This window comes from Oncorhynchus tshawytscha, linkage group LG16 (genome assembly GCF_018296145.1).
Source record: "Oncorhynchus tshawytscha isolate Ot180627B linkage group LG16, Otsh_v2.0, whole genome shotgun sequence".
NCBI lineage: Eukaryota > Metazoa > Chordata > Actinopteri > Salmoniformes > Salmonidae > Oncorhynchus > Oncorhynchus tshawytscha.
Genome location: NC_056444.1, coordinates 81,916,434 through 81,941,987, shown reverse-complemented (window position 1 = coordinate 81,941,987; position 25,554 = coordinate 81,916,434). Strand labels below are relative to the sequence as shown.

Sequence of the window (25,554 nt, the reverse complement as noted above, 5' to 3'; positions counted from 1 at the left end):
CTGCAGTACTTAATGCAGCTGGTGGCCACACCAGATACTGTTAGTTTTGATTTTGGCCCCCCCTTTGCTCAGGTACACACTATTCCATTTCTGTTAGTCACATGTCTGTGGAACTTGTTCAGTTTATGTCTCCGTTGTTGAATCTTGTTATGTTCATGGAAATATTTCATACAAATATTTACACGCTGAAAATAAATGCAGTTGACAGTGAGAGGACAATTCTTTTTTTGCTGAGTTTATTATAACTTTCAAGAATAAGTTGAAAGCCAGAATGAGTTCCTTAAAAATAATATATAACAGTTGAAGTTGGAAGTTTACATACACTTAAGGTGGAGTCATTAAAACTTGTTTTTCAATCACTCCACAAATTTCTGGCAAGTCGGTTAGGACATCTACTTTGTGCATAACACAAGTAATTTTTCCAACAATTGTTTACAGACAGATTATTTTACTTATAATTCACTGAATCACAATTCCAGTGGGTCAGAAGTTTACAATAAGTTGACTGTGCCTTTAAACAGCTTGGTAAATTCCAGATAATGATGTAATTTCTTTAGAAGCTTCTGATAGGCTAATTTACATAATTTTAGTCAATTGGTGGTGTACCTGTGGATGAATTTCAAGGCCTACCTTCAAACTCAGTGCCTCATTGCTTGACATCATGGGAAAATCTAAAGAAATCAGCCAAGACCTCAGAAAACAAGCTGTAGACCTCCACAAGTCTGGTTAATTCTTGGGAGCAATATCTAAGGACCTAAAAGTACCACGTTCACCTGTACAACCAATAGTACGCAAGTATAAACACCATGGGACCACGCAGCCGTCATACCGCTCAGGAAGGAGATGCATTCTGTCTCCTGGAGATGAACGTCCTTTGGTGCAAAAAGTGCAAATCAATCCCAGAACAACAGCAAAGGACCGTGGGAAGATGTTGGAGGAAAAAGGTTCTAAATTATTTATATCCACAGTAAAACGAGACCTACAGTATATCGACATAACCTGAAAGGCCGCTCAGCAAGGAAGAAGCCACTGCTCCAAAACCGCCATAAAAAAAGCCAAACTACGGTTTGCAACTGCACATGGGGACAAACATTGTACTTTTTGAATAAATGTCCTCTGGTCTGATGAAACAAAAATAGAACTGTTTGCCCATAATGACCATCGTTATGTTTGGAGGATGAAGGGGGAGGCAGGCAAGCCGAAGAACACCATCCCAACCTTAAGGCACGGGGGTGGCAGCATCATGTTGTAGAGGTTCTTTGCTGCAGGAGGGACTGGTGCACTTCACAAAATAGATGGCCCCATAAGGAAGGAAAAGTATGTGGATATATTGAGGCAACATCTCAAGACATCAGTCAGGAAGTTAAAGCTTGGTCGCAAATGGGTCTTCCAAATGGAGTCAAATGTCAGGAGGAATGGGCCAAAATACACCCAACTTATTGTGGGAAGCTTGTGGAAGGCTACCAGAAACGTTTGACCCAAGTTAAACAGTTTAAAGGCAATGCTACCAAATACTAATTGAGTGTATGTGAACTTCTGACTCATAACATTTCATCCTTCCATGAGATATAGTCCCGACACAAATCTAGGGTTACTACCCAAGCCGGTATAGGGGATTTTCCAGTATCTTCAGTATTTCCAGTATATGTGTTATGCTTCTTAAATAGGTTTTACTGTATGTGTGTGTCAGGGTATTAGGCTAAGCGAAGTCATTACCCAGTCCCGGGAGGCCATTAGACCTGTGCTCGGAAGCCATTGACCGAACCCATGGGTACCATGGAACACGACCCATTTGTTAAGTCTTTTTGTTTGCCCAAGCCGTTCATTCTAAATGTTCCATTGCCATACAGGCTGGCAACGTTCTTATCCCTTGCTTGCTAGCTAGCCAACTACGACTAATTTACAGTTACGTCAAACAGTGCCCCTAGGATAACAACAAAGTAGCTGCATTTGAATTTGTTTAAGCTGTTTTCTAGTGACATTTATTTGGATACATCCATAACAATGTAGGTAATGTAGAGAGAAGATATTGCTCTGAACAGCAGTGGTACCTTATGGGAGAAACCGCTCATCAGAACACTGTTCCTGGCCAGCTCACACATGTCACAGGAGCTGAGCTTCCACACCTGAGCAGCGATGCTGTACTCCTCCATCAGGGGCTCCTGGAAAGGGACAGTATGGATACAAGACAATCATTTTCAGACGTAGGGCTGGAATCAACCCGTTTACAGACGTAAACGTGGCTAAAAAACGATTTTTTATTTATTTAATACATTTTAGAATAAGGCTGTAACGTAACAAAATGTGGAAAAAGTAAAGTGGTCTGAATACTTTCCGAAGGCACTGTATACTGCCCTTCCCTAAACAGTAGAGTGCATTCTTTTTTGACCAAAGCCCTATGCCATTTAGGATGCAGGCATATTGAGCACTCCGTCATTTGCAGTCGAGTCACATCACCAACCTTTGTGAAGTGGAACTGTAGAGGGTCGTCAGTGGACAGTGACACCATGAGTCCTCTGGACAGATATTCAGGCAGAGGGTTACGGTGGTAGCTGAGGAACAGGCTGTTGTTGCTGAGAGGAGACATGGCGATGCCAATCTGAGCCAGGTAGTACAGGTACTGCAGCACAGGGGCCTGGAGGAGAGAAGAGAAGGGGAGGAGTTATATGTTCTGTTGTGGTCTGTAATCTCATGTGACTGAAAACATTCTTGATACAGAAGAACAACAATTTAGGCTTAGATTGTTCACAAGATCATACTAGAGACCTCAAACTCAGCTCTGGACCTTGAAGCCAGTTCCACTGCAGTTTTTCATTGTTCCCTACAAATTAGGAACTCATTTAGACCTGGGACACCAGGCGTGTGCAATTAATTATCAAGTACAACAGAAAACTAGCAGGACCTCATAGGGTAAGAGTTAATTACCCCTGTACTAGAGTGTAGATGACGGAGGCCTCCGGACCTCGTAGGGTCAGAGTTGATTACCCCTGTACTAGAGTGTAGATGACGGAGGCCTCCGGACCTCGTAGGGTCAGAGTTGATTACCCCTGTAATAGAGTGTAGATGACGGAGGCCTCCGGACCTCGTAGGGTCAGAGTTGATTATCCCTGTACTAGAGTGTAGATGACGGAGGCCTCCGGACCTCGTAGGGTCAGAGTTGATTACCCCTGTACTAGAGTGTAGATGACGGAGGCCTCCGGACCTCGTAGGGTCAGAGTTGATTACCCCTGTACTAGAGTGTAGATGACGGAGGCCTCCGGACCTCGTAGGGTCAGAGTTGATTACCCCTGTAATAGAGTGTAGATGACGGAGGCCTCCGGACCTCGTAGGGTCAGAGTTGATTATCCCTGTACTAGAGTGTAGATGACTGAGGCCTCCGGACCTGCCTACCTTCCTGAGCATCAGTCCATGGGAGATGTTCTCTGACAAGAGTTAGGGGCTAAGGGGATAAGAGTTAGGGGCTAGGGGATAAGAGTTAGGGGCTAGGGGATAAGAGTTAGGGGCTAGGGGATAAGAGTTAGGGGCTAGGGGGTAAGAGTTAGGGGCTAGAGGGTAAGAGTTAGGGGCTAGAGGTTAAGAGTTAGGGGCTAGGGGATAAGAGTTAGGGGCTAGGGGCTAGGGGATAAGAGTTAGGGGCTAGGGGATAAGAGTTAGGGGCTAGGGGATAAGGTGTACAGTACCTTCCTGAGCAGCAGTCCATGGGAGATGTTCTCTGACAGCATGAAACCCGACACCAGGTGATGGATAGGCCCCGCCTCCCCACAGTGAGGACGCAGCACCAAGGTGTTGAAACCTCTCTGCCTAAAACACACACAGAGATATCATTGATTCATCAATAGATTGATTTATCGATTGCTTGTACACACAGTCACAGAGGTACGGTGTGGATGAGATTCAACCATATATACTGTAACTCAACTACACAGACAGAGAAAGAGAGAGGTTCTGTATAAGACTGTAGCAACACAGTATAAATCTCCCAAGAGCCTATGTCCGTGTCCAAATGGAAATCTAATTAGATTATTATAATTTCCCCCCCCCACAAATATCCATCTATTTAAGCAACAAATATCTGCTTTTTACATGGGCTGTGTCTCAATCCACCGTATCCGCCAGTGGCACTTCCTCATCTGCAGTGGAAGGTGGCCGAGCTACAGCGATGTTAGTCAAAAATCAGTCTTCTCACAAAAAAAATGTCTGCAGGGTTCGAACGGTTTGGGCTACAAACCAATATTGACAATCGAAAGTATAAGGGTCATTCCACGCTAAAAGGTATAAGGGTCATTCCACGATGAAGGTATACGGGTCATTCCACGAAAAAGGTACAAGGGTCATTCCACGAAAAAGGTATAAGGGTCATTCAACAGTAAAATAATAGTAATCATTTATAAAATGTCTTATATCTCTCAGATATAGGACAGACACTTCAAAACATACTTTCCTTAGATTTATTTTCTGACTATCTGTTATTCCATGTATAACTGTATTATTCAATGTGTTTCTATGGGCTAATAGCAGTAAGACCATATTCAATGTTTGATAAAAAACAGTTTTTTAAATATTTTTTATACCTACACGGGTCCTAAAATTCAAAATCAAATAGCTAAATGATCATCTTAAAACAATTCCATATGTTAGTTTAGCAGAACCCCTTAGTAGAAGTGACAAATCTGAACTGCCCACTTCGTACAAATCCTAGTGAATGCGGTGTCTTTTCCTATAATATGGCATACTAACGCTTTACAGCCTGTGTTTCATTCGGGGCTGGGTTTTATTTGAAGGGTACCACCCACCAGCATGGCATTGTTTATTATTCAGAAACAGCTGTTTTGGCATCTTCCATAAACTGTGGCTGAGAATCCCAAGTGGCGCAGCGGTCTATGGCACTGCATCTCAGTGCTTTAGGTGTTAATACGGACACCCAGGTTCGAATCCAGGCTTTATCACAACCGGCTGTGATTGGGAGTCCCATCGGACGGCGCACAGTTGGTCCAGCGTCGTCCGGGTTACGGTTTTGGCCGGTGTAGGCAGTCATTGTAAATAAGAATATGTTCTTAACACCTGTTACGGATTCGGGTTCCCCTTTGGGAACCGACGTTAACTGGGACGTGGCGCATGGAACGCAAAAATATTCTTAGAAATATTTAACCTCCACACATTAACAAGTCCAATAGCTCAAATGAAAGATAAACACCTTGTTCATCTAGCCAGCAAGTCAGATTTCTAAAATGTTTTACGGCGAAAACATAGCACATATTTATGTCAAACCACCACCAAAGACACAGCTAATTTGAATTAGCCACGTTGAACAAAATATGCAATCAACAACCGCAGGATTAAAAGAAAAATAATTCACTAACCTTTTGAAAATCTTCATCAGATGACAGTAATAGGACATGTTACACAGTACATTTATGTTTTTTTCAATAATATGCAATTTATATCCATAAATCTCTGTTTACAATGACGCCATGTTCAAAAATGCTACTCAAATGTCCGGAGAAATGATGATATCTGCCGGAGCTAACGTCAGATAACAAGCAATACACATCATAAACTTTGACTAAATATACATGTTCTACATATAGTTAGAAAGATACACTTCTTCTTAATGCAACCGCTGTGTTACATTTATTTTTAACGTTACAGAATTCGTTCACTAAGCTATAATATGAGACGGCGCTCAGAAATTAGCATTATGTCTCCTCTATCTCGGAGTCCACAGAAACCCATAATTAACACATAAATATTCCCTTACCTTTGATGTTCTTCGATCAGAAGACGTGGAAGGAGTTATACTTACCAAAAACTGCGTTTGGTTTTCAAGTCTGTGTCTTTAGGTTATCAAACAGACAAATTCCCGGTCGAAATGCAGCCAAAATTCTAGTGGATGCGCATCAAAACTTCAAAATTACATATTATATGTCGACTAAACTGGTCAAACTACGTGCAGAATCGAGCTTTAGCATGTTCTAAACATAGAAAACAATCCTTAGCGTGAACAGACAAACCTACATCGTTTGGTGAATCTTGGAACAAAGAGAGCTCCGGACCCGACGTGCGCATGAAAGTGCATGTATTTTCGCGTGACCCGGAGGTTTCAGCCCGCCAAACCTCGAGGGAGCGTGCGATTCTCACAATGGCAGGCCCCACTGAAAGGGGACATTGCGCTGAAGAGATAGAAACTGTTCCCAGATCTGTAGCTGGTTGGGAAGGGTGGGGGCGATGACGTCAAATTTGTCCCAACTTTTCTGTTGCCAAGAGAGAGTTTGGGAGAATGGCTGCCCTGAGAGTTCTGCTTTACATAGAGACATAATTTGAACGGTTTTAGAAGCTTTAGAGTGTTTTCTATTCAATAATTATTATTATATGCATATATTAGCAATTTTTTGACAGATTTTGTTTCTGTTTACTATGGGCACGCAATTCCTCCAAAGGGGGCAGTAAGTCAGCCCTATCTTTAACAGGTTTTAATTTTAACCGACTTGCCTAGTTAAATCTGGGTTACATTTAAAATAATAAATGAATGATAAATCTGCCATAGAAAGAGTTAGAAAATCTATGTATTCCATTTTGACTTCAGGTTGTAACACAATAAAATGTGAAATAAGTCAAGGGGTTTGAATACTTTCTGAAGGCTCTGTAAATGGTTGTGCAACACCATGGGTAAGCTCTGGTCATCTCCTTTGGTCATCGCCTTTCGAAAAAGTAGATTTCTACTGGTGTGGGCGTTTAAATACATGTCAATTTTGTCCTTGAAACATTTCATTCAAATACTGTAGAATTCTATTATTCTTATGGAGGACTGCTTCTTCTGGGGAGTGCCAATATGGCCGACCGGTAGCTCCTAAGCCTCTCATTGGCCAATACATAGCATCAGCAATCTAGGGTTTTTATACATCCGTGGTTATAACTAACCGGATTCAGTTTATCAACCAGCTGATTATTAGAAATAGGTACACCACTAGATAAGGGTTGGACTGAAAAACCTACAGGAGAGGTAGCTCTCTATGAGAGCCCTGATCTAGCTACTGTTCCCACACATAGCCAAGCGTTTACAGTGATAAGATAACATGTCAATGTAAAGACAGAATCAGCGTAAACGGTACAGCGTCACGTGGTCTCGTACCTGCGCAGGTGGTTGAGCACGGTCATGTTAGCGTACATATAGTACAGGTAGTAGGCATAAGGAGGGTTGTCTTCCACAGTCCAGTTGACTGGCGGAGGACTCTCCATGTTGAAGCAGTGTTGCTCTGGTTTAGACTCGTCGTCCACACTGTCGAGGCCCACCACCTGAACACATACAGACATGCACACACCACTGTCATGGTCATCATTGTGGTTCTGTGTGGCTCAGAGGGTAAAGCATGGAGCTTGTATCATTAGGATTGTGGGTTTGATTTCCGGGTCACCTATACGAAAAAGTACCCATGTATGTTATTTTGGATAAAAACATCTGCTCTGGCATATTTATTTATTTTTTATTAAACCTTTATTTAACTAGGCAAGTCAGTTAAGAAGACATTCTTATTTTACAATGACGGCAGCCAAACCCTCCCCTACCCCAGATGACGCTGGGCCAATTTTGCGTCGTCCTGTGGGTTGCAATAAGGCCTGGGATTTGAACCAGGGTCTGTGGTGATGCCTCTAGCACTGAGGATGCACTGCGCCATTCGGGAGCCCTATATTCTTCTATATCGTCATCAAATACAGGGTCCTCTGTACCACTGAACCCTGTTGTTTACTCACGTGTTGTAGGAAGAGGTGCAGCTCACGGTGCCTGGCGGGGTCGATGGTGACCTCGAACAGAGGCATGAAGATGTTATCCAGCAGCTCCTGGAAGTTACACAGCTGCTTCTTGGTGTGGTACACATCACTGTGGAGAGAGAGACAAAAGTCTCACAAAGAGAGAGGCAGGAAGTGAAGTAGGGGAAAACCAAACAAGACTGTGTTCTCCTTGAATAGAGGTTAGTTGTACTCACAAGACAGTGTTCTCCTTGATTGAGGTTAGTTGTACTCACAAGACAGAGTTCTCCTTGAATAGAGGAATAGTTGTACTCACAAGACAGTGTTCTCCTTGATAGAGGTTAGTTGTACTCACAAGACAGTGTTCTCCTTGAATAGAGGTTAGTTGTACTCACAAGACATACTTCTCCTTGAATAGAGGAATAGTTGTACTCACAAGAGTCGTGGGACCTGCACCAGCCAGCGTACGTTGTTAGAGTAGACTTGGTGTTTGACGGCCCACTGGGCCAGCTTGTCCCATTCGTCTCTGCAGCGGCCGCAGATGGATAGACGCAGCTCCACGTTCTGGTATTTACTCTCCTCCAGGTCAGCCATCACCTCCTGAGGAGCAGAGACACACACCGGTCAGCAGGGGGCGCCAAGTACTGCACAACTTTACTAGAATACAGTACAACACGCAGCTATATAGACAACTGCTGGAACTAGGACTAAGAATTCAAACACTTGCCCTGATTGGACAAGTAGAGACTTATAGTCAAAATCATCATCATGGATCAGACGTGGTTGGTCCAGCAATCACTGCCAAAGGTGCTTTAACAAAGTACTGTGTAAAGGGTCTGAATACTTATGTAAATGTAATAATTTGGGGGTTTTTGCCAACTTTTCTAAAAACTTGTTTCTATCGATGATGCGCTCATTCAGCAGGCACCTTGATGATGTGTCCAAAGTATTTCCCCTGTACGTGGTTGTCTGTCTTGATGAAGATCTCTCTCAGGATGGACTCCCCAATGGGGTTGTATTTGGCGTTGAATTTGTCAAAGCGATGGAAAGTGTTGCGGTCCTGCGATGAGAAAAGGAGACAGTAAGACTCGATCAACGTTAAGATTTCAAGTCAGCTGGGTCGTCTATCTTCAAAGTGCAGTGACTGATCGGCAAGTTCAACGAAAAAACTCTCAGACAGAGCTAGGAATAAGAGGACCGACCATCCGTTATATCAACATTATAGGTTTAACCATGTTTTGAGGCTATGTAGTGTTTGTTTGCATTTACTTTGTTCACAAACATTGGAATAAAACAAAATGATTCTTTGAGTTCTGATGGTGTACAACAGTTGAACTAAGCTCATGAGGTATTTATAAATACTATTCTTCAGTAATCATCGGGTATATATATCATTCATTTATAAGTCAAAATATAGATGTAGCAACTACTGATATCCCTTTTAATATAGTAACTGAAACGCAAATCGTGTACAAATAGCAAGGATGAAGGAGAGGGACCGTAGCTACTAATGACTATTGACATTCACCCTCTGTCTTCTCCTTGTTCACTCCCTCTAGTCATACTTTAAGTATGTCTGGGCACCTCCAAGACGCATGATACCTACTAGTAGTATAGTACCTACTAGTATAGTTTATATTATATATGTTGATACCTACTACTAGTTTATATTGTATATGTATGATACCTATTACTAGTCTAGTTTATATTATATATGTATGATACCTACTACTAGTCTAGTTTATATTATATATGTATGATACCTACTACTAGTCTAGTTTATATTACATATGTATGATACCTACTACTGTCTAGTTTTTATTATATATGTTGATACCTACTACTAGTTTATATTATATATTTTGATACCTACTACTGTCTAGTTTATATTATATATGTATGATACCTACTACTAGTTTATATTATATATGTTGATACCTACTACTAGTTTATATTATATATGTTGATACCTACTACTAGTTTATATTATATATGTTGATACCTACTACTAGTTTATATTATATATGTTGATACCTACTACTAGTTTATATTATATATTTTGATACCTACTACTAGTTTATATTATATATGTTGATACCTACTACTAGTTTATATTATATATGTATGATACCTACTACTGTCTAGTTTATATTATATATGTATGATACCTACTACTAGTTTATATTATATATGTATGATACCTACTACTGTCTAGTTTATATTATATATGTATGATACCTACTACTAGTTTATATTATATATGTATGATACCTACTACTAGTTTATATTATATATGTATGATACCTACTACTAGTTTATATTATATATGTATGATACCTGCTACTAGTCTAATTACTTTAGATAGAAACATAATGAGGGAGGTTGGTTGCGACAGTCTAGCAATCCAAATGTTGCGTGTTCGAGTTTTGTGCAGGACAACTGTAGCATTTTAGCTAACCCTTCCCCTAACCCTTATTCTAACTTCCCCTAACCCTTATTCTAAACTTAATCCAAGTCACCTAACCAGCTACATAAGTTTGTCGTTTTAGTTCTCCTAACCTTTCAAGTAAATGATCCTAACCTTTGTTGTTAGTTCCCCTAACTGCCAACGTAAATTTCCCGTAGTTCTCCTTTGTTGTTATAGTGCAACAAGCAACCTGGTCTCAGAGAAAGTCGTATAGTACTGTACATTCTCCAAGATGTATGATAAGTCATTTCATCCATCTTGTATGCAATTGTACGACCGGGTACGAATATACATCCTGTAATTGGTGTGACACTGTACAACCACAATTCCATTCATAATGCAACCTAATGTAACATTATATATCATACTAAATGAAGTCCACCGATTTACGTACATAATAATACGAATTACCTGGAGACCATGTTGCCCTCACCCACCACCACTTACAGCATGCATATCCAGTGTGTCCACACTCAGGTCGAAGGCTGTGAGGTTCATGGTTTCGAACACCTCCATGAGCGTCTGTCCCTTGCCTCTCTCCACATGGACAATCTCCCCTGGATACTTCTTCATGGCCCTCTTGATAAACCTCAGCAGGTGTTTCTGGTTCATACAGGATGCGGCATGGATATGGGTATCCACCTGGGTTTACAAGGAATCACAGACATAGAAGATGGATTAGGGCACTATCATGATGCAACCAGAGGATGGGCGTGGTTACAGTCAAGGTTTCTTCCTTCCTGCTCTGAGGAGAGTGGTTCCATTCAAGGTTTCTTCCTTCCTGCTCTGAGGAGAGTGGTTCCATTCAAGGTTTCTTCCTTCCTGCTCTGAGGAGAGTGGTTCCATTCAAGGTTTCTTCCTTCCTGCTCTGAGGAGAGTGGTTCCATTCAAGGTTTCTTCCTTCCTGCTCTGAGGAGAGTGGTTCCATTCAAGGTTTCTTCCTTCCTGCTCTGAGGAGAGTGGTTCCATTCAAGGTTTCTTCCTTCCTGCTCTGAGGAGAGTGGTTCCATTCAAGGTTTCTTCCTTCCTGCTCTGAGGAGAGTGGTTCCATTCAAGGTTTCTTCCTTCCTGCTCTGAGGAGAGTGGTTCCATTCAAGGTTTCTTCCTTCCTGCTCTGAGGAGAGTGGTTCCATTCAAGGTTTCTTCCTTCCTGCTCTGAGGAGAGTGGTTCCATTCAAGGTTTCTTCCTTCCTGCTCTGAGGAGAGTGGTTCCATTCAAGGTTTCTTCCTTCCTGCTCTGATTAATATTCCCCAGGAGCATACGGTACCATCAGAAGTAGACCTAACCTCAGAGAATAACCTAACCTCTGCAATAAGGCTAAATTAATCTGGTCTTCAGCTGGTGATGAGGTTAAACCACAGACACAGTCAGCGATTAGTGATATGCTCACCGTGCATATGTTGCAGACATTTCAGTGTTTCTGGGTTAGGGTTAGAGTTAAGAGGGAGGGACCTTGTATATGTTGCAGACATTTCAGTGTTTCAGGGTTAGGGTTAGAGTTAAGAGGGAGGGACCTTGTATATGTTGCAGACATTCCAGTGTTTCAGGGTTAGGGTTAGAGTTAAGAGGGAGGGACCTTGCATATGTTGGAGAAGTCTCTTTGATAAACTTATGTTATAGACTTCTTGGTGTTACAGGTTTAGGGTTAAGTTTAGGGTTAGACTTAGGGTTAAGTTTAGGGTTAGACTTAGGGTTAAGTTTAGGGTTAGACTTAGGGTTAAGTTTAGGGTTAGACTTAGGGTTAAGTTTAGGGTTAAGGTTAGGGTTAGACTTAGGGTTAAGTTTAGGGTTAGACTTAGGGTTAGATTTAGGGTTACGTGGGACTTACCTTGCGTATGTTGTAGAAGTCTCTATGAGGGACTTTCTTCTGAGCTGCCAGCTCCTTCATCTCATTCAGCAAGATGTGCATCTGGAACTTAGAACTCAGGTACTGTAACCGACGGTAACAGAACGACTTCCTGTGGTAGTGAATAAGCACATTGTGTCAAATAAAATCATACGTTATGCCTATAGGTCCATAAAAAAATCTCTATACACTTTACAGTGAAACAATACATTAACAACACTTTACAGTGAAACAATACATTACCAACACTTTACAATGAAACAATACATCAACAACACTTTACAGTGAAACACTACATTAACAACACTTTACAGTGAAACAATACATTAACAACACTTTACAGTGAAACAATACATTAACAACACTTTACAGTGAAACAATACATCAACAACACTTTACAGTGAAACAATACATTAACAACACTTTACAGTGAAACAATACATTAACAACACTTTACAGTGAAACAATACATCAACAACACTTTACAGTGAAACAATACATCAACAACACTTTACAGTGAAACAATACATCAACAACACTTTACAGTGAAACAATACATTAACAACACTTTACAGTGAAACAATACATTAACAACACTTTACAGTGAAACAATACATCAACAACACTTTACAGTGAAACAATACATCAACAACACTTTACAGTGAAACAATACATCAACAACACTTTACAGTGAAATAATACATCAACAACACTTTACAATGACACATTAAAGTAAAAAAACAAACAAAGAATACAAGTGTACAAGAGAACAAAACACAGTACAGAAGTAAATCAATTAAAGACAGAGTCTGTCTGTGTACAGTACTCACACAGGTCCATTGATGATGAGAGCCATCATGACGTTCATGTCATTGATGTAGTCCTGTAGGTCTGGATAAGGAAGCTCCAACTCTGTGCTCCTGACATCACAGTGCATGTTTTAAAAGGGACATTATAAGATGATCTACTGTACATGCCATGGGTCATTTCCAAGAATTCAATTCCCAAATCATTATTATTTCCAACAATTTTACAAATTCCACTTTGAATTCAGTTCCCGCAGGCTTTCCGGCTGATCATGTCACTGTTCAGATAGCCTAGCTATACTGGAAATAAAGGAATACAGGTTGAAATGATTAAAAACAAATCCTACAGTCAATTTTGTATGCTATGTGCATTAAATCCATTAACTGGGAAATACCATATATATACGATTTTTATTTTTATATTTTACCTTTATTTTACTAGGCAAGTCAGTTAAGAACAAATTCTTATTTTCAATGACAGCCTAGGAACAGTGGGTTAACTCCCTATTCAGGGGCAGAACAACAGATTTGTACCTTGTCAGCTCAGGGATTCAAACTTGCAACCTTTCGGTTACTAGTCCAACGCTCTAACCACTAGGCTACCCTGCCAATTCAAAAAGTGAAAACAGTCTAATTCCAATTAAATTCCTATTCCATTACTTTTTAAAATAAACCTTTAATTCAATGTAAATTCTCAGATTCATATGTGAATTCAATAATCGAATTAGAATTTCCCCCAAAAAATTGGCCTTGCTACATGCTGATGACAAGTCTTATAACGTATCACAGCAGAATATAAATATTTACACCTGCAGGTTTTAAGTGAAGTGTAACCAAAGTAATGCAAGTGGGAGAAAGATTTAATGGAAGAAACCAATGTCTCACTTCTCCATTGTGTCCTTATTAGTGTAGATGTGGACGACACCGTTTACCATCTTGCAGCCATAGCCTATATCAGGAGGCATACAGGCAGGTTCCTGGTTCTCGTAAGGGTGAGTGGTGGAGACGGGAGGATGGACCGTCTGGTCTAAATCTAGGATACAATAGAGTACAATAGAATAGAATCAAAAAGAATAGAATTCAATAGAAAATAATGAAATAGAATAGACTACAATAGAATAGAATCAAATAGAATATAGTACAATAGAATAGAATTGAAATAGAATAGAGTACAATAGAATAGAATCAAATAGAATATAATCAAAAAGAATGTAATTCAATAGAATAGAATCAATTAGAATAGAATTAAATAGAATAATCAAATATAATAGAGTGCAATAGAATAGAATCAAATAGAATATAATTGAATAGAATCAAATAGAACAGAGTACAATAGAATAGAATCAAAAATAATATAGTACAATAGAATAGAATCAAATAAAATATAATTAAATAGAACAGAATCAAAAAGAAAATAATTAAATAGAAAATAATCAAATAGAATAAAGTAGAATAGAATAGAATAAAATAGAATATAGTACAAAATAATAGAATCAAATAGAATAGAGTACAATAGAATACAATCAAATAGAATCTAATTAAAAAGAAAATAATCAAATAGAATAGAGTACAATATAATATAATCAAATAGAATATAGTTAAATAGAATAGAATCAAATAGAATAGAGTAGAGTAGAAAGAATATACTGAACAAAAATATACAGTTGAAGTCAGAAGTTTACATACAACTTTGGAAGTATGCTTGGGGTCATTGTTCATTTGGAAGACCCATTTGCGACCAAGCTTTAACTTCGTGACTGATGTCTTGAGATATTGCTTCAATATATCCACATCATTTTCCTACCTCATGCTGCCATCTATTTTATGAAGTGCACCAGTTACTTCTTGACATGTCTTGAGATGTTGCCTCAATATAGCCACAACATTTTCTTTCTTCATGATGCCATCTATTTTGTTAAGTGCACCAGTCCCTCCTGCAGCAAAGCACCCCCACAACATGATGCCACCGCCCCCGTGCTTCATGGTTGGGATGGTGTTCTTCGGCTTGCAAGCGTCCCCCTTTTTCCTCCAAACATAACGATGGTCATTATGGCCAAACAGTTCTATTTTTGTTTCATCAGACCAGAGGACATGTCTCCCAAAAGTACGATCTCTGTCCTCATGTGCAGTTGCAAACCGTAGTCTGGCTTTTTTATGGCGGTTTTGGAGCTGTGGCTTCTTCCTTGCTGAGCGGCCTTTCAGGTTATGTCGATATAGGACTCGTTTTACTGTGGATATAGATACTTTTGTACCTGTGTCCTCCAGCATCTTCATAAGGTCCTTTGCTGTTGTTCTGGGATTGATTTGCACTTTTCGCAACATAGTACGTTCATCTCTAGGTGACAGAATGCGTCTCCTTCCTGAGCGGTATGACATCTGCGTGGTCCCATGGTGTTTCTACTTGCGTACTATTGTTTGTACAGATGACCGTGGTACCTTCAGGCATTTGGAAATTGCTCCCAAGGATGAACCAGACTTGTGGAAGTCTACAAAAAAAATCTGAGGTCTTGGCTGATTTCTTTGGAATTTCCCATTATGTGAAGCAAAGAGGCAAGTGAGTTTGAAGGTAGGCCTTACAATACATCCACAGGTACACCTCCAATTGACTCAAATAATGTCAATTAGCCTATCAGAAGCTTCCAAAGCCATGATATAATTTTCTGGAATTTTCCAAGCTGTTTAAAGGCACAGTCAACTTAGTATATGTAAACTTCTGACCCACTGGAATTGTGATACAGTGAATTACAAGTGAAATAATCTGTCTGTAAACAAAGTAGATGTCCTAATCGACTTGCGAAATTTTTGGAGTGGTTGAAAAACTAGTTTTAATGACTCCAACCTAAATGTATGTAAACTTCCGATTTCAACTGTAAAATGCAACATGCAACAATTTCAAAGATTTTACTGAGTTACAGTTCATAGAAGGAAATCAATTTAAATAAATTCATTAGGACCTAATCTATGGATTTCACCTGACTGGGCAGGGGTACAGCCATGGGTGGCCATAGGCTCCCCCAATTGGGAGGCAGGTCCACCCACTGGTGAGCCAGGATCAGCCAATTAGAATTTGTTTCCCCCCCACAAAAGGGCTTTATTACAGACAGAAATACTCCTCAGCAATACTCCCCCTTCCCCCACCTCAGATGATTCCACAGGTGAAGAAGCCGGATGTGGAGGTCCTGGGCTGGCATGGTTACACGTGGTCTGCGGTTGTGATGCCTGTTGGATGTACTGCCAAATTCTCTAAAATGACGTTGGAGGCGGCTTATGGTAGAGAAATGAACATTACATTCTCTGGCAAAAGCTCTGTTGGACATTCCTGCAGTCAGCATGCCAATTGCACGCTCCCTCAAAATTAGAGACACCTGTGGCATTGTGTTGTATGACAAAACTGTACATTTTAGAGTGGCCTTTTAATGGCCCCAGCACAAGGTGCACCTGTGCAATGATCATGTTGTTTAATCATCTTCTTGATATGCCACAGCTGTCAGGTGAATTTATTATCTTGGCAAAGGTGAAACGCTCACTAACAGGGATGTAAACAAATTTGTGCACAACATTTTAGAGAAATCTGTTTTTTTGTGCGTATGGAACATTTCGGGGATCTTTTATTTCAGCTCATGAAAACATGGGACCAACACTTTACATGTTGCGCATATATATTTTAGTTCAGTATATAATAGAATTAAAGTTATTCGTCTGTCAGACACAGAACTTCTTCTTCTTCTTGCTGTGGTTCTAATCCCTGCAGATGGGTTGGAATGCCATCGCCATGCCGATGTCCACACTGTATGTCAATGGGGATAATTCTCCCACTGGTCTGTACACTGTGTGACAGTCTGTGCTGCTAGGTGGTAGAGCAGATGGAGTGTGAAAATTACTTCGATTGATGATTATGAAACTGCTAGTCCTGAAGAGGCAAAATCAGTGGCTGAGAGCCATTTGAAGTTGTGCTAACAGCAGATTAACCTTTGACGGTGTGTGGTTTCAAATGTTGAATTTCAATGATGAAAATTCTCCCAGTTTGCACACAGTCTGCGCTAGGTGTTGTGAGCGTGCCTGTGTGCCTGTCTGTCTGCCTGTGTTACGCTGCATGCCTGTCTGCCTGTCTGTCTGCCTGTGTTTCTCTGTGTGTCTGTCTGCCTGTCTGTCTGTGTTTCCCTGTGTGTCTGTCCGCCTGTCTGTCTGTCTGTCTGTGTTTCTCTGTCTGTCTTCTCTACCTGCAGTAACAGAGGTCACCGGGATCTCCTCGTATATGCCCATATCTAGAGGTCTGTCACTGAGCTCCTCTAGGTAGCTGGCTGTTGTCCGACAGAAGCTCTGCATGGACAGGCCGATGTACTTCTCCCTGATGAACAAGGCCTTCACTACACACTTAGCAGCATCCAGCAGGTCTGTGAAGGGAACCTGGAGAGAGGGGGCGGGGAGAGAGGGCACAGGTTAGCCATTGGACCTTATAATACTTTATTTTACATTGTAATTTTTCAATCATCTTTTTCCTTTTCAACCCACACCCATGAGCTGCCAATGGAACAGTTTTTAGAGGTTAGCTAAGTGCCTTGCTCAAAGGCCCTACAGCAGGATATGGTATGGAGGGTTTTTTGGGGGATATTTCTGTGACCTACCCCACATTTCTCCTCTCCAGAGATGGTGACCCGCTGGTAATCCTTCTCTCCTTCCCGTTCTTTCTCCTTGGGGTACAGGTCCATGAATGCCTGGCTCTGCTCCTTCAGGTATCTACCACAAGACGATAGGCCAGGTGTATTCAAATGTTACCCCACGAGGTCTGGAGACCACTGCATTTCTATTCTACCTGATAATTAATTGCGCCCACCTGGTGTCCCAGGTCTAAATCATTCCCTGATTAGAGGGCTAGAATGAAAAAAAAAAAACTGTGCACTGTCCCCGAGGACCAGAGTTGAATATGAGGGTGATAGGGGAAGAGAAACGGTTCATAGACAAGACTGTGTTAGCCAGCTGAGCTAAAGCCTAGACTGCTAAACTGTATGAGAGATAAACTATATGTGACTGACCAGGGTACTCTGCATGCCACAAGACTCTGTTAGCCTGCTGAGCTAAAGCCAATGCATTAGCTAGCGGAGTTAATGCGAGTGTCCTTACTGTACTCACTCTAGGTCAGTAGCTAGCAGAGCTAATGTGAGTATCCTTACTGTATTCACTCTAGGTCAGTAGCTAGAGGAGCTAATGTGAGTGTCCTTACTGTATTCACTCTAGGTCAGTAGCTAAAGGAGCTAATGTGAGTGTCCTTACTGTACTCACTCTAGGTCAGTAGCTAAATGAGCTAATATGAGTGTCCTTACTGTAATCACTCTAGGTCAGTAGCTAGCAGAGCTAATGTGAGTATCCTTACTGTACTCACTCTAGGTCAGTAGCGATGTCAGTCTTCATTAGCTCCTGTTTGGCTCGCAGAAGGATATTTGGCTCAAACCTGTAGAAGACATAATGAAAAGCTTTTTTAGAGACTTCAACATGATCCCATTGGGATCCATGATGACTTGTTGCTGACTACTAATTCTCTCTCTCCTTTCTCAATTCAATTCAATTCAATTCAATTCAATTCAAGGGCTTTATTGGCATGGGAAACATGTGTTAACATTGCCAAAGCAAGTGAGGTAGATAATATATAAAGTGAATATATAAAGTGAAATAAACAATAAAAATTAACAGTAAACATTACACATACAGAAGTTTCAAAACAATAAAGACATTTACAAATGTCATATTATATATATACAGTGTTTTAACAATGTACAAATGGTTAAAGTACACAAGATAAAATAAATAAGCATAAATATGGGTTGTATTTACAATGGTGTTTGTTCTTCACTGGTTGCCCTTTTCTCATGGCAACAGGTCACAAATCTTGCTGCTGTGATGGCACACTGTGGAATTTCACCCAGTAGATATGGGAGTTTATCAAAATTGGATTTGTTTTCGAATTCTTTGTGGATCTGTGTAATCTGAGGGAAATATGTCTCTCTAATATGGTCACACATTGGGCAGGAGGTTAGGAAGTGCAGCTCAGTTTCCATCTCATTTTGTGGGCAGTGAGCACATAGCCTGTCTTCTCTTGAGAGCCATGTCTGCCTACGGCGGCCTTTCTTAATAGCAAGGCTATGCTCACTGAGTCTGTACATAGTCAAAGCTTTCTTTAATTTTGGGTCAGTCACAGTGGTCAGGTATTCTGCCGCTGTGTACTCTCTGTTTAGGGCCAAATAGCATTCTAGTTTGCTCTGTTTTTTTGTTAATTCTTTCCAATGTGTCAAGTAATTATCTTTTTGTTTTCTCATGATTTGGTTGGGTCTATTTGTGCTGCTGTCCTGGGGCTCTGTAGGGTGTGTTTGTGTTTGTGAACAGAGCCCCAGGACCAGCTTGCTTAGGGGACTCTTCTCCAGGTTAATCTCTCTGTAGGTGATGGCTTTGTTATGGAAGGTTTGGGAATCGCTTCCTTTTAGGTGGTTATAGAATTTAACGGCTCTTTTCTGGATTTTGATAATTAGTGGGTATCGGCCTAATTCTGCTCTGCATGCATTATTTGGTGTTCTACGTTGTACACGGAGGATATTTTTGCAGAATTATGCGTGCAGAGTCTCAATTTGGTGTTTGTCCCATTTTGTGAAGTCTTGGTTGGTGAGCGGACCCCAGACCTCACAACCATAAAGGGCAATGGGCTCTATGACTGATTCAAGTATTTTTAGCCAAATCCTAATTGGTATGTTGAAATGTATGTTCCTTTTGATGGCATAGAATGCCCTTCTTGCCTTGTCTCTCAGATCATTCACAGCTTTGTGGAAGTTACCTGTGGCGCTGATGTTTAGGCCAAGGTATGTATAGTTTTTTGTGTGCTCTAGGGCAACAGTGTCTAATTTGTATTTGTGGTCCTGGTGACTGGACCTTTTTTGGAACACCATTATTTTGGTCTTACTGAGATTTACTGTCAGGGCCCAGGTCTGACAGAATCTGTGCATAAGATCTAGGTGCTGCTGTAGGCCCTCCTTGGTTGGTGACAGAAGCACCAGATCATCAGCAAACAGCAAACATTTGACTTCAGATTCTAGTAGGGGTGAGGCCGGGTGCTGCAGACTTTTCTAGTGCCCGCGCCAATTCGTTGATATACATGTTGAAGCGGGTGGGGCTTAAGATGCATCCCTGTCTCACCCCACAACCCTGTGTGAAGAAATGTGTGTGTTTTTTGCCAATTTTAACCGCACACTTGTTGTTTGTGTACATGGATTTTATAATGCCGTATGTTTTACCCCCAACACCACTTTCCATCAGTTTGTATAGCAGACCCTCATGCCAAATTGAGTCGAAGGCTTTTTTGAAATCAACAAAGCATGAGAAGACTTTGCCTTTGTTTTGGTTTGTTTGGTTGTCAATTAGGGTGTGCAGGGTGAATACATGGTCTGTTGTACGGTAATTTGGTAAAAAGCCAATTTGACATTTGCTCAGTACATTGTTTTCATTGAGGAAATGTACGAGTCTGCTGTTAATGATAATGCAGAGGATTTTCCCAAGGTTACTGTTGACGCATATTCCACGGTAGTTATTGAGGTCAAATTTGTCTCCACTTTTGTGGATTGGGGTGATCAGTCCTTGGTTCCAAATATTGGGGAAGATGCCAGAGCTAAGGATGATGTTAAAGAGTTTTAGTATCGCCAATTGGAATTTGTTGTCTGTATATTTGATCATTTCATTGAGGATACCATCAACACCACAGGCCTTTTTGGGTTGGAGGGTTTTTATTTTGTCCTGTAACTCATTCAATGTAATTGGAGAATCCAGTGGGTTCTGGTAGTCTTTAATAGTTGATTCTAAGATCTGTATTTGATCATGTATATGTTTTTGCTCTTTATTCTTTGTTATAGAGCCAAAAAGATTGGAGAAGTGGTTTACCCATACATCTCCATTTTGGATAGATAATTCTTCGTGTTGTTGTTTGTTTAGTGTTTTCCAATTTTCCCAGAAGTGGTTAGAGTCTATGGATTCTTCAATTACATTGAGCTGATTTCTGACATGCTGTTCCTTCTTTTTCCGTAGTGTATTTCTGTATTGTTTTAGTGATTCACCATAGTGAAGGCGTAGACTCAGATTTTCCGGGTCTTTATGTTTTTGATTGGACAGGTTTCTCAATTTCTCTCTTAGATTTTTGCATTCTTCATCAAACCATTTGTCATTGTTGTTAATTTTCTTCGGTTTTCTATTTGAGATTTTTAGATTTGATAGGGAAGCTGAGAGGTCAAATATACTGTTAAGATTTTCTACTGTCAAGTTTAAACCTTCACTATTACAGGGGAACGTTTTACCCAGGACATTGTCTAAAAGTGATTGAATTTGTTGTTGCCTAAATGTTTTTTGGTAGGTTTCCAAACTGCATTCCTTCCATCTATAGCATTTCTTAATGTTACTCAGTTCCTTTGGCTTTGATGCCTCATGATTGAGTATTGCTCTGTTTAAGTAGACTGTGATTTTGCTGTGGTCTGATAGGGATGTCAGTGGGCTGACTGTGAACGCTCTGAGAGACTCTGGGTTGAGGTCAGTGATAAAGTAGTCTACAGTACTACTGCCAAGAGATGAGCTATATGTGTACCTACCATAGGAGTCCCCTCGAAGCCTACCATTGACTATGTACATACCCAGCGTGTGACAGAGCTGCAGGAGTTGTGACCCGTTTTTGTTGATTATGTTGTCATAGTTGTGCCTAGGGGGGCATATGTGGGAGGGAATGCTGTCACCTCCAGGCAGGTGTTTGTCCTCTCTTCTCTCCCTCTCCCGCCCTTCCTCTCTGTCTCCCTCCCTCTCCCTCCCCTGCCCTTCCTCTCTGTCTCCCTCCCTCCCTCCCTTCCTCTCTGTCTCTCCCTCCCTCCTTTCCTCTCTGTCTCTCCCTCCCTTCCTTTCTCCCTCCCTCCCCCGCCCTTCCTCTCTGTCTCCATCCCTCCCTCTCTTACTTGACATCCTGGCTGATCTGTCTCTTTAGTCGTTGTCGTCTCTCCTCCAGCTGTTCTATGGGACTGTCCTCAGGGAACTCATAAGGGGCGCTGAGCATATCACACTCTGCTAAGCTGCGAGAGAACAGCTCCTACATGGAGAACAGAGAGAGTAGCTTGTTTAGAGCTTGTTTGGAAATAAGTTACATTTTTGTTATTAACGATTTTCAATTCAATTTATCCACCTGTGTGGCTGGAATTGTATTGTTAAATGATCACAAATTCCATTCTTTCTATCTCACTTACCTCAGCAATTTCCTTGTACTTGCCGTCCATGGAGGTGCGTAGGTCAATTGTCTGTTTCAGCACCACGGGGATCCCTGGCAAAGAATGTTGGGAAGTCAGGAAGTGGCGGGCACCTCGGCGGTCAACTAGAGAGAGAGAGAGGAGGGAGAAAGTGGGAGAGGGAGGGAGAGAGAGAGAGAGGAAGGAGAGACAGGAAGGAGAGAGAGATGGAAGGAAGAAAGAAAGAAAGAAAGAAAGAAAGAAAGGAAGGAAGGAAGGAAGGAAGGAAGGAAGAAAGAAAGAAAGGAAGGAAGTAAGGAAGGAAGAAAGGAAGGAAGGAAGGACAGAGAGAGATAGAGAGTGATAAAGAGAGAGAGGAAGGAGATAGAGCGAGAGAGATTGTTATGCCGATCTGCACCGTGCCAAATCAGATGTTTCCAAGATCAGGTTTCTTTCCCCTTTTTACTAAGCTTAGCCTACTCCACAGTTCATAAACCCGGAAGGCACAGAAGCCACATACGCTTGTCACTCTCAGCCTGACGACGGTCAGGACAATATACAGAGCAGAGCCAAAACAGTAACCCAGCCCAGTGCTGGAGGTCTGAACTCAGCCGCTGTTTCTGCCTCCAGACACAATGGACCATTCAGGTGGAGCCTGAATCCCATCAACAATACAGTGGCCATGGATTCACTGGATTCAATGTCTCCATGTTGATTAAGCAAATGCAGTCGCAAGAAAAACAATAACATTCTAACTACAGTTACAAGACCTGGGCCAAGGGGCTCATTGAACAGTACAAGCTAGGATGAAAAGATATCTGATGTAGGAACATGTGAATACAACATGGTTGAAAACAGTTCAGACATTCAGACTGCCAGACAGCCCAACAGACAGCCCGACAGACATCCAGACAGCCAGCCAGCCTGACCAACAGACAGCCAGACAGCACAGCACAGCACAGCCAGACATCCAGATATATAGCCAGACAGCCAGCCCGACAGACAGCCAGAGAGACAGCCAGATAGACAGCCCAACAGACAGCCATACAGCTCGCCAGACAGACAGCTCGCCAGACAGCCAGACAGCCAGCCAGACAGACAGATAGCCAGCCCGACAGCCAGATAGACAGCCCAACAGACAGCCATACAGCCTACCAGACAGCCCAACAGACAGCCATACAGCCTACCAGACATCCAGACAGACAGCCAGACAGACAGCCAGACAGACCAACAGACAGCCATACAGCCCACCAGACAGACAGAGAGTCAGACAACCAGTCAGACAACCAGTCAGACAGCCAGACAGCCAGACAGACAGCCAGACAGCCAGCCAGACAGGCAGGCAGGCAGACAGCCAGCCAGACAGCCGGCCAGCCCGACAGACAGACAGCCAGCCAGACAGCCTGACAGATGGATATGGTATTTACAACAACAGCATGTTGTAGGGAACAGTGGGTTAACAGCCTTGTTCAGGGGCAGAACGACAGATACCGTGGGACTCGAGATCTATACCAAGGTGCGTTGAAACTGTTTTGGCTCGTGATGACCCTCAACGCCCTATTAAGACACTTTATGTTGGCGTTTCCTTTATTTTGACAGTTACCTCTGCGTGTGTGCTGAGGGCAGTATGCTTCCAGTGGCAATAATAGCAGCGCTAAGACTCATGGGCCTGTATGTATCGGATCCCCTAATGGCTGCTATATTTAGATAATCTAACGGTTACGTAACTCCCCATCCACACAATACACACCAAGGAGAAACTCGTCCCCAGCAGGCACGTTTCACACAGTGCTACATTTTGTACTTGGTCTACAGGGTAGCATCCATTATGGCTCTACAGGGTAGCATCCATTATGGCTCTACAGGGTAGAATACATTATGGCTCTACAGGGTAGCATACATTATGGCTCTACAGGGTAGCATCCATTATGGCTCTACAGGGTAGCATCCATTATGGCTCTACAGGGTAGCATACATTATGGCTCTACAGGGTAGCATCCATTATGGCTCTACAGGGACACAGTTGGAAGAGATACATGGTATCATGACAATAATCTGTACGGATCATAGATTCTGCTTGTACTATATGGAACCTCAGGTAATCAAATCTCAGATTTACCAATAACTTAGATTTGACCCGGAAACACAACAATGCCCCTGCAAAATCATTGACTAGGACAATCAGTCAATCATGTCTCCGGTTAATACAAAACATTGGTGCCCAGAAACATATCTTGCATAGAGTGTGGAACATAACATTGGTGCCCAGAAACATATCTTGCATAGAGTGTGGAACATAACATTGGTGCCCAGAAACATATCTTGCATGTGTTCTGGCCAACTAGTCCATTTGGTAGATTAAAGTTCCCCAGTCTGTCATGAGAGACTATGTGAAAATAGTACAGAACATTTCTATATTATATATAACACATGGTCACTTCTCCATTATTTTGTTGGATTCAATTGTAGGTGAGGCTTGACAAGGAGGTGTTATGGTATTCCTTTGATAATTGACTTCTCATCCAATGCATAATAACAACACAGAATTGTAACATAGTCGGTCATAACCCTAACCTTCATTGGGCTCTTTTCCTCCGAACCAGGGATGTTCTCTGGTTCAAGCCAAACGCTCACATTTGAAAAGCACACCTGAGAACTGACCTGACCTCTCTGTTCTATCTCACCCGAAACTCGTGTTGTTGTCGTCAACAGTCCTCAGGGAGGGATGACGATTAAATGAAAACCATCTGATACTAAGAACTGATACTAAGGAGAGTAAAGGTCAAAAGTGAAGGGTCGTCGCTTCCTGTTGTTAGGTTCTTATGTTTTAGAGTAAATAACTCACGGACACTAGAGAACCTTTAACCAAGTTTAATTCTTCCCAAATGTTCTGTACAGCTGTAATTCAGACAGCAAAATATTTCTCACCATCACAGTTATATATATCCCTCTTAAGACACTCCCCCTTCTCTCCAATCCTTGGTTCAACAGGAAAAGGGTACAGGATACCAAACCCTTATTACTCTCTTAAGGGGATGTGACCTCACCTCCTGACCTCAACCCCTCCTTCACCTAATCCACAGATGTCCATCTGTCTTTCCTGCATCAACACGGTTTCCTCCTCCCGTCCACCAAAACACATTCCAAAGCAGCTCTGTATTTCTACAGATCTCACTCCTTAATATACGATGCGTCTGCTCTATCATGTCCTTAATATCTCAATGTTCAAAATATCAACACTGTGTAATCAACCTCCTCAAAGAGAGGGCTGACCTCTGAACTCGTTCACACTACTGGTTTCCTGTTTTTGAGTTTTAGACGTTCCCAACAACACTCAGATCGTTGTGTCAAGTCCAAACCTGTACAGCTGTGGCTCCGGTGTCTCAGCGGATTAGAGCGTGGAGCCGGCAACACCATGGGGTTGTGGGTATTCATCAACGAGTATGTTTCCATTG

General features: G+C 41.6%; 1 protein-coding gene across 1 annotated transcript in view; it reads right to left on the bottom strand.

Annotated features, from left to right (window-relative positions):
- The window catches only part of LOC112216435 (AMP deaminase 2), a 42,925-nt gene that overhangs the window by 2,116 nt on the left and 15,255 nt on the right, over positions 1–25,554 (bottom strand). Inside the window, exons 2-17 of the mRNA XM_042299775.1 lie at positions 22,121–22,245; positions 21,836–21,966; positions 18,247–18,315; positions 17,492–17,603; positions 17,087–17,273; positions 13,752–13,899; positions 12,891–12,980; positions 12,043–12,172; positions 10,661–10,855; positions 8,675–8,806; positions 8,183–8,346; positions 7,750–7,876; positions 7,130–7,293; positions 3,681–3,801; positions 2,462–2,635; positions 2,052–2,162 (exon numbers count right to left, since the gene is read on the bottom strand). Coding sequence (XP_042155709.1) covers positions 2,052–2,162; positions 2,462–2,635; positions 3,681–3,801; positions 7,130–7,293; positions 7,750–7,876; positions 8,183–8,346; positions 8,675–8,806; positions 10,661–10,855; positions 12,043–12,172; positions 12,891–12,980; positions 13,752–13,899; positions 17,087–17,273; positions 17,492–17,603; positions 18,247–18,315; positions 21,836–21,966; positions 22,121–22,245 — 2,180 coding nt within the window. The remainder of the gene's footprint in view (positions 1–2,051; positions 2,163–2,461; positions 2,636–3,680; positions 3,802–7,129; positions 7,294–7,749; positions 7,877–8,182; positions 8,347–8,674; positions 8,807–10,660; positions 10,856–12,042; positions 12,173–12,890; positions 12,981–13,751; positions 13,900–17,086; positions 17,274–17,491; positions 17,604–18,246; positions 18,316–21,835; positions 21,967–22,120; positions 22,246–25,554) is intronic.